The following is a 10,095-nucleotide window of genomic DNA, read 5'->3' on the forward strand; positions in this document are numbered from 1 at the left end:
GAGAGACTAAGGGTAAAATCTTACTATAGTTGCTTACATGGTTTCTCTGGTTTTCATCAAATTCCGGTAGTCGTAGAAGACCAAGAGAAAACCACCTTCACTTGCCCCTTTGGCATATTTGCTAATAGGCGTATACCTTTTGGTCTATGTAATGCACCCATAACATTTCAAAGATGCATGGTGAGCTTTTATTTTGAATATGTTGAAAACATCATTGAAGTTTTCATTGATGATTTCACAGTTTATGGAAACTCCTTTGATAAATGTTTAAACAACCTAACAAAAATTCTACAAAGGTGCATTGACATTGCTTTTGTGATTAATTATGAAAAGTGCCATTTCATGGTGGCCAAAGGATAATTTTAGGTCATATTGTGTCCTAAAAGCTTGGAAGTTGACAAAGCCAAGATAGATGTTATCAAGAGTCTTCCTTACCTGAAAATTTTTTTGGAAGTATGTTCGTTTCTTGGTCACGCAAGTGTCTATCAGTGATTCATAAAATATTTCTCAAAGATTATGCTAATGATGTGTGAAATACTCCAAAAAAAATATCGAATTTGAGTTTACTTAGCCATGCAAGGATGCTTTTGATCGTTGAAGGATTTACGTACCTCCACTCCAATTATCCAACCACCTAATTGGGATCTCCCATTTGAGATCATGTGTGACGCAATCAACACCGCGGTTGCGGTAGTGTTGGGACAAAAGGTGGACCGAGCGTATCACATCATTTACTATGCATCCAACACCTTGGATAATACACAAACAACTTACACTACAATAGAAAATGAGTTGTTGGCTATTGTCTTTGCATTAGAGAAGTTTCGACAATACCTCCTCGGGACCAAAGTGATTATCTATTCGGACCATGCAACGATAAAGCATTTACTAACCAATAAATTTTTGAAGCCGAGGTTAATATGGTAGATGTTGCTTTTGCAAGAGTTCAATATAGATATCAAGGATTAAAGCGGGGAAAGAGAATTTGGTTGCGTGTCATCTAAGTCATATAGTATCACCCGAAGACGCCACCCTAATCCGTGACACATTCCTAGATGAGCATTTTTTTGAAAACAAGGGATATCGATGGTACTCGGACATCATCCATTACTTGGTCACGAATCAATTCCCCCCGGAATCCACACATTAGAAAAAGGACAAAATCAAGTGGGAGGCAAAGAGGTATGTGTAGGATGAGCCATACCTTTGGAAGTATTGCGCATACCAAATGATCAGAAGGTGTGTTGAGAAAAATGAGGTACAATCCATACTTAACTTCTGTCATTCCTATGCTTCTGGAGGTCATTTCGGACCCCAAATGACAACTAGAAAAGTCTTAGTTAGCGAATTTTATTGGGCTACCATTTTTCATGATTCTTATGTGTTATGTGCACATTGTGATAAGTGCCAAAAATCTGGGTCCATAAGCTCTAGGAATCAAATTCCCCTTACCCCCCATCTTAGTTTGTGAAATATTTGATGTGTGGGGTATAGACTTTATGGGATTGTTTCCGCCCTCCTTTGGTTGTTCATATATTTTGTTAGTAATGAACTATGTGTCTAAATGGACGGAGGCCACGGCCACATGTACTAATGACTCCAAAGTTGTTGTGGATTTCCTCAAAGAACATATTTTCTCTCGGTTTGGCACTCCAAAAGCTCTCATAAGTGATCGTGTGACTCATTTCTGCAACCGAATTCTTGAAGTTGTCTTAAAAATGTATGGGGTGACTCATAAGGTCTCAATAGCCTATCACTCTCAAACCAATGGGTAAGAAGAGGTCTCCAATAGGAAAATCAAAGGAATCTTGGATAAAACAGTTAATCCAAACTGTAAGGACTAAAGCATAAGGTTAGATGATGCCTTATGGCAATACCAGACTGCTTTCAACACTCCTATTGGTATGTCTCTATATCGATTAGTGTTTGAGAAACCATGTCGTCTTCTAGTAGAGCTTGAGCAAAAAGAATTTTGGGCCATTAAGAAATTCAAATCGAATGAATATGAAGCAGGAAACAAAAGGAAGTTAGACATTCAAGAGTTAGAGGAGATTAAAAATGATGTGTATGAGAATGAAATGATTTATAAAGAGAAGACAAAGGCGTACCATGACAAAATGATCTTTCGGAAGACTTTTACAAATGGTCAAAAAGTCCTTCTTTACCACTCGAGGTTCAAATTGACATCGGGGAAATTAAGATCAAGATGGGTTGGTCATTTTGTGGTCACGAAAGTCTTTGACCATGGTGCGGTGGAAATCACAAGCCAACAAACCGGAAAATATTCAAAGCAAACGGTCATAGATTGAGACGATTTTACAAGGGATTTGAGGTGAATAATGATGAGCTGGAAGTGGTTGAGAACCCCACATACCAAGAATGAAGCATATTCAATGGCAAAGTCGAGCCAACGACTTAAGACACGGGCGGCTAACCGAGAGGCAACCTGGGGGCATTTTTGTCTTTTTCTTGAAAACATTTCCGTTTATTTGAAATTTTTGGTTTTTTAATGTTCCAAATATGTTACAACAAGCTTTCAAATCACAAAACGAATCTTTGGATGCAAAACAATTTCTTATGATCAATTTGGGATTTTTTGGGTTCAAAATTGGGAAGTGGCAATCAGAGGCGCACACGGCCCGTGTTTATTTTTGCGTGAAACACAACATGAGTCATGTTCAAGTGTTGTGTATTTTTTTCGAATCAGAGGCGAACACAGGTCGTGCTTCCCTAGTGTAAAATGACACGGGTCGTCGGCATAATTTCTTAGTTAACTTTCACCCAACATGGGGCGTGTTCCCCTAATGTAAAACGACATGGTTTGTGTCCGCGTACCAGTAGAAACAATTTTTTCAACTTAAAATTGGGTTTTTTCTTCATTTAACCACAACTACTTCCCAAAACATTTTCTCTCACCCAAAAACCCTCGCAAGTCCGGTTTTCACTAGCATCCCTTGATTCTTCACCAGTTCTTGCTTTAATCTTCAAAAGGTTTGATTTTTATCTTCTACACTTTATCTCGTACATTATACACACCATTTTCTTGCACTTTCATGGTGGATTTGGGGTTTTCGTGAACCCAAGGTCCGAAAATTCTTAAATATTTTGGTGTTTTTGTGCTTGAGTCATCATGTACGAAAGCTTGGGGAGGTTAAAGAGGAACTTTACACCCACAACAATGCATCTCCACCAATGATTCGGTAAAATCCTTCCAATTCTTCAATTGTGGATTTTTTGTTTTTTTAGAGTCAAATTGCATGCATTGGTAGCCATTTTGGACTGGACAATAACTCTTAAATCATTCAATTATGAGTTTCCCGCGAAATCATGGAGGCCAATTTTTTGTTGACTGGACCCGTCAATAGTTGACTTTTTGGACCCGTTGACTAGTTGACTTTTTGCCCCACATTTTTAGCATGGAAAGTGAGTAATCTAAATGACCTAGGAATACTAAGTCACCGGCCCGATGTCGTAGGTCCCAATCACCACCGCCTCCACTCCTGCATATTTTGGAACATGGTGGTGTGTTTTGTCTTGGGCCAATTCAAGTTGCCAAACTTGAGGCCTACCTTCAGCGCATGTAAACTATCCAAAAATTCATGCATGTACCATCTCTCCATGAGTTGCACATCTATAACCAATTCCACACCTTGTTTCAAAACATTGGATGGAAAGGGTTACTGCAAGTGTATGAACTCAGCTATAAAGTCCCAACAACCGAGTTCTTGTCCTCCGTCTATTTGGACCACTGTGTCCTAAATTTCTTGCTCATGAACCATGGTTATGCCCTTTCCCTAAACCAAATCAATTTCATTGTTGGGGCCCCAACCGAAAATACTTTTGGCCCTAATGACACAATTCTAGGATACAGTGATCTCACGTGGTGGACTTAGGTTACCCATCATCATCCTTATGGCTCAAGTGCTGCTAAAGCCTCATCTCTCACCCACCCTATGATGAAAGTGGCTCATCGGATTATTACATCACTCGTCGTCCCTAGAGAAGACAAAAGCACCATTAGCTCTCTTGAACTCTATGATACGGCCCACCTAGATGATAACCTCATTCCTCACTATGGCTTATTTGTTTGCAATAAACTCACCCACCTCAGCACATCACAATCTAGAAAAATCTATTATAGTGGCGTTGTTAGCATGTTCACCAAAAGTGCTCTAGTCTGGGCCCCATATCCCGAAAATCACCAACCACTACCCGGTGAGCCTTATCTCACCACGACAGTGCTCGAGTCTATGAGGATGTTTTGGTCAAAGAACATAAATCATAATTGGATTGTGGGCCAAAACCATAACCCAAACCTCCTTATCCCACCTGATAACTGGAATATTCTTTCCCTCAAGTGTCCTACCAACTTCACCGATTGGCAAATCACCCTGTACCTTTTCCCCGTCTCCCCATCCGGTAAGGAAGATGAGGAAGGTGAAGAAAGTGAGGGTGATAATGATGTTGATGATGAGGGTGGAGAGGAGGAACCACAAAATATTTCTCCTACGAGTGGTGCCAGTTCATCTCATGGTGCTACACACCCATCATATCACCAACAATACAAGGACCAATTAAAATCAATTCACACCCGCCTTGACATCTACCATCATGACCTAACACACCTAACATAAAGTTTTTTCCTCCTCCACCACCCGATATGCCCGGGATCAAGAGCGTTAACGCAAGCACGAGGAGGAATTTTGGACTTGGACCCGAAACCCTGGGTACTACCCTCATCCTCCTCCTCCTCAATAGGTTGTTCCACCCTCTCCAAGAACTATGGACGATACTTATATTCAAGCTTAGGGAGGGGTAGAGTTGTATATTAGGTTCATCTCCATGCATTTTCATTTTCATGCATTAAAAAGAATTATAAAATCCAAAAATATTTTACTCTCTATTCTATTTTTAAAGTGTCTAAATCTTATTTCCTACATTTATGCATTAGCGTAAAAAAAAGTATATGAGATGATGACACTCTTTACATATGATAGCTCCATGAAATGGGAAAATGGAAAAAAAAAAATCTGAAGCGACCACATCGTTATTGAAAGTGTAGAATCAACTGTCATTACTAGGGGACCAAAACACGATAACTTGAGACCCCAACCTTAGATAATAACAAAATGGCATACTGAAACATTTTTTTGAGCAGTAATAATGAATTTGGGATGATTTGCTTTTGAATGTTTAAAAATAATCTTTACCGACAACTTCGGACCCATAGAACACAAACCTAATTGTTGACACGCGTTACCCTCACTGTAACAGAGAGCTTAAATATCAGATTCACACAGTAAAGAAGGGAGAAAGGGTACAACTGTCATATCCAATACCCAAATTAGAATTTCAAGCACTCAATCGAAGAAATTTTAAGAAATTCAAATTTTTGATTTAAGAACTCAAGCTCAAAACGAAGATACAAATACAAGTCCAATCAAATCAGAAGCCCTCTCCAAGTCAAATTCAGAAAATGAAGAACTGTGTGATATGATACTTGTGGTTGTCGAAAAAGTGAAAGCATAGGAATTGGTCGCTTTCGGGTGGGCTCACTGCTTCAGCGAAAGCTGCTTTGCAGTCACGGGTTCTTAAGGATGCATTGATTCTGATTCTTTACTATCTAGTCTTAAGGACATGATATCCTGGACCATGTTATTTTTGCTCATAAAGTTAATTAAGGTATAAAGTTTAAATAAAACTATGGTTGGATTATTGGCTTACACCGTCTTGTGGTCTTCCTTACTTTAGGAGTCTGTGATACATGAAAGGTAGCAGGATAGTCGCCTAGGTATTAGTGATTCGAGCCCAATCGATGTAAAGTCTAATCGTATATATAAAATAAATAAATAAATAAATTTATGTATGTTTCTAAATTTTTCTTCGATTTATTTTTCTTAAGCTTCTTTTGTACGTATATTTCTTCTTCATGATTTCCATTGCATGTATTCGTAGCTTTTAGGATCTTTCAGTCCCATTTTGCTCTATGTTTCTTCTTTACATCTATAAAATATCCAGCTTCGTCTATTTCTTATTCTTTATTGAGGACAAGAGAGGTCTAAGCTTGGGGAGATTTGTTAGGTGCATTTTGTGCACCTTTTTTGCATACCTTTTAGTCCCTTTTGTGCATCCATTTAGCATAGGTGTCTTTCATTTTTCTTGCATTTCATCAAGTCATTTTATTCTCTAGAACAACATTATTTTCATGTTTTTATGGTCTTTTCAGGTAAACAGGAGGTTGAAACGCGTTTTAGGTGATGCCAGGAAGCACGGCTAAATATTCCGGGTTGATTGGATGCAAAACGAAAATGTTGGAAAAATCAAGTTTGGACTTCGAAGCAGGAGCGAACATGGGGCATATTGAATTTATACTCTAAAGAGAGCACGGGTTGTGTTTGAGCAAAAAGAGGATGTTGACCAAGCTGAACACACCGTGTGTCAGTTTAGCCTATTTTGACACAGGCTGTGTTGGTCCAACTAAGCAATTTTTGACCATTGTAGATTGGAAGAAGAACCTAGGATGGAATGCGAATTTGAACTCAACACGACCCATGTTGATTTAGCCTATTTTGAACGGGGCGTGTTCAGGCTAAAAACTAACTTTTGGTTGTTTTTCCTATCTTTCATATTATAGGATTTGGGTTATTTTTAGAAGGAGACTTCATTTCCAAAGAAGGGAGAAGAGCAATTTCAAAGGCTTTTCAAAGGATTTGATTATTTTATCATTTGGAAACATTATTTCTCTTATTTTTAAGTTGTAATTGCGTACTATTTCAATTTTTTCGACTTCTGATCTTGTTCTAGCCATGTATGGCTACAACTCTAGTTTCTCCAACTTATGTTTTGATTTCTTAGGTGTGATTTCAATCATATGACTTAATGTTTACTTTGAATTTCTATCTAGTGAATTTGATGTTGCTTTAGTCGAATGTTTGATTCTAGTTGTGATTCGTATTAGCCATTTGAATTAGGGTTAGGTCATTCAAGTTATGTAATAGCAAGATCCGTAAATGTTTTGTGGATTGGACTAAGTAACAAGCAATAAACTGTTTTCCATTGAATGAATTTAGTGTAAATCTTATTCGCACACTCTTACGCTCCCGAGCTTGTGAGGAGTGTTGGGTGTTGTTGGGAACATTAACATAAAGTTTAATAGAATCTTTCAATCTAATTCTAAGAGCTTGTTTAGATTAGGTTAGTAAGGTTAGGATTAATCAAAGAGCTTGTTTTGGTTAAATAATGTAGTGAATGAGAAGTTTTAGAGCTCGTTAACACTTTCAAGTACCAACTTAGATAGGATTGAGAAAATATCTAGTCATATTTGAATCACATTTCTAAGTCGTCATACATAGAGTTGGAGTCCTTGTAATTTCTAAATTTAATTCACTAATTTAGTCGATTACTTGTGTCTTTAATTATTTTTTCTAATCATTGCATTCAAAAACCCCATTTTCTTGTGATCAAAGTAACTTACACAAAGAGGTATAGATGATAGCCCTGTGTCTCTGTAGATTGACCCTGCTTTCACTGCACTATCTTTTAGTATAATATAACAGTGTTATTTTTTAGTACATTGTACCCCTAAAATTTGTTTGGTTTGACAACCCAACAAGGGTCCACAAAGATCAATATGGGTAAGTTCTAATGGTTCCAAAATTGATTTTTTAATAATAACTGGATGATATTTCTTGGATTTCTTCCCACATTCACATGCAACCAATAGATAATCATTTTCAAACTTGAGGAGTGGTAGACCTCAGAACATTTTAGTGGAAACAAGATCATTCATATATCAGAAGTTTAGATGAGCAAGCCTTCAATTCCATAACCAACTAACATCATGAACGACCTTTGAGAGAAGACATATTTGAATCTTGCCAATGATCATGTTGATGTTAGAGGATACATGTTTTTGTTGCGATTGGATTTGATTAGACATTCTTTCTGATCTTCTATCATGATGTAGCTATGATTTTTGCAGAACTCAACTCTTCGGTTTGCATCAGTGAGTTGAGCCATACTAATCAAGTTGTGTTTCAAGCCAGCTACATATGGCACATTGGAGACAGAGAAGTTGCTATTGGTGAGGATTCCATAACCTTGGATCTGAGAATTTGAGTTGTTTCCATAAGTCAGTTAGCTAGCATTTGGAGCGAGTTTGAGATCACTCAAAAAGCTTTTCTACCCTGTCAAGTGCATGGAATAAGCAATATCAATATACCATATTGTATCTTGTTCCAATGCATAGAGTGCCTACAAAATTAGCGGGTTTTAGAGTTTTTAGGCTCTAAGTTAGGTTTACGAACTTAGATTGTGACTTTGGAACAGCTGGTGTCTCGGAGGGTTTGTTCCGAGATACTTTGGAAAAGAAGAAAAATGCCAGTGTCTCTTCATTAATCTGTAAATCATACTTAACTAAAGGTCGTTTGGACACTGCTTTTTCTTGGACTAATAGTTTTTTGAGATGTCAGAATCACTGTGTTGACAGAAGTGTTTTCAACCGTTTTTACTTTCCACTCAAATTTTTGTTTTGAGTCTTTTGAGTATTTTTTTAACAACATTGTTCTATAAACTTGTTCTTTTCTTGCCACTTCTAAAGGTAAATTTGATTTCAGAAATTATTGTTGTTTGAAAATGGTACCATTAGATTTAGCAATAAATATAGAAGAAACTGTCCCGGTAGAGTCAGTTTTTACAGAATGATTCACAACAGAAACCATTTTCGGATTAGGAATAATAGTTGTTTTAAGCTACCAAACTAGGAGGATTTAATGGACTTTTGAGAATCTTAAAAAACTAAAAGGTATTGTGGTTCCTAGTGGTTGGGATAAATAATCGTGATACTTTCTTTGTTGGTTTTTCACAAACCTGCAACTTTAATTGGCAGTGAACAGTTACAATAGAGAAACAGAGTATACGAGCTTAAGCTTTGTCTTTGATTAGAGAAACTGAAAAAATAGAGGTGATAACCTCAACATACATGACTGCTCACTATTTAACAAAATAAAAATGCGATTAAAGTGCAACTACTCCTACTTAGCTTAAGACTCGGTAACATAGCCCACATGGCTTTTACTTATTCAAAGCAGTAAACTCAACGTGCATCTAAGCAATAACTGAAATAAACAATAATTAAACTTATGATATCTGAATTATTTTCATCATTTTTCCCCCTTAATTCAGAGATCATACCTGCTTAACTCCAAGCAGATCACGCATCACTTCAAACTTCAATTTTCCAAGTGGCTTTGTCAAAATATCGGCTTTTTGTTCTTCACTTGTTACAAACTTCACTGTGATTTCTCCATTCTCCACACATTCTCGGATGAAATGGAACCGTATGTCTATATGTTTGCTCCTTCCATGGAAAACAGGATTTTTCATTAAATCAAGGGAGGACCTGTTATCCACTTTTATTTCAACTGGGGGTACATTTTGACCTGTTATTTCTCTCAGAAGCCTTCTTAACCACAACCCCTGACAGGCTGCTAGAGTTGCAGCCATGAATTCAGCTTCGCAAGATGAGAGAGCCACACACCTTTGCTTCTGAGATGCCCATGTGATTAAGTTGTTGTTCAAACAATACGCCATACCTCCTGTACTCCTTCGGTTATCCAGGTCATTTCCATGATCACTATCTGTGTAACCAGTAAGGCTTACACTTTCTTGCCCTTTTGAGTACCTTAAACCAAAATCCAGCGTACCTTTTATATACCTGAGTATATGTTTTACAGCTTGTAAGTGTTGACTTGTTGGCTTTTCCATATAGCGACTCACAATTCCCACTGCAAAAGTGATATCCGGTCTCGTGTGAGTTAGATATCTCAATGCTCCAACTAAGCTTCGGTACTCAGTGGGGTTGACACAATCTCCTTCTCCATCCTCTTTCAGCTTGAGTTTGTGTTCCATTGGAGCTCTTGTGGGATTGCAATCCTTCATCTTTGTCTTTGCAAGAAGGTTCTTAGCATATGCTTCCTGTTTCAGTGTAATTCCCCCTTCATTTTGATTTACCTCGATTCCAAGATAATAAGTGAGCAGACCCAGATTACTCATTTCAAACTTCATGTTCATATCTTGTTTGAACATTTCCACCGT

General features: G+C 37.6%; 1 protein-coding gene across 1 annotated transcript; it reads left to right on the top strand.

Moving 5' to 3' along the window:
• Positions 1-1,904: 1,904 nt before the first annotated feature.
• On the top strand, positions 1,905-2,309 carry LOC145045929 (uncharacterized). Its single transcript, XM_078994217.1, has one exon. The coding sequence runs from the start codon at positions 1,905-1,907 to the stop codon at positions 2,307-2,309; it is 405 nt and encodes a 134-aa protein (XP_078850343.1).
• Positions 2,310-10,095: the final 7,786 nt, after the last annotated feature.

Source organism: Lactuca saligna, chromosome 5, assembly GCF_052625555.1.
Source record: "Lactuca saligna cultivar CGN05327 chromosome 5, ASM5262555v1, whole genome shotgun sequence".
Taxonomy (NCBI): Eukaryota; Viridiplantae; Streptophyta; class Magnoliopsida; order Asterales; family Asteraceae; genus Lactuca; species Lactuca saligna.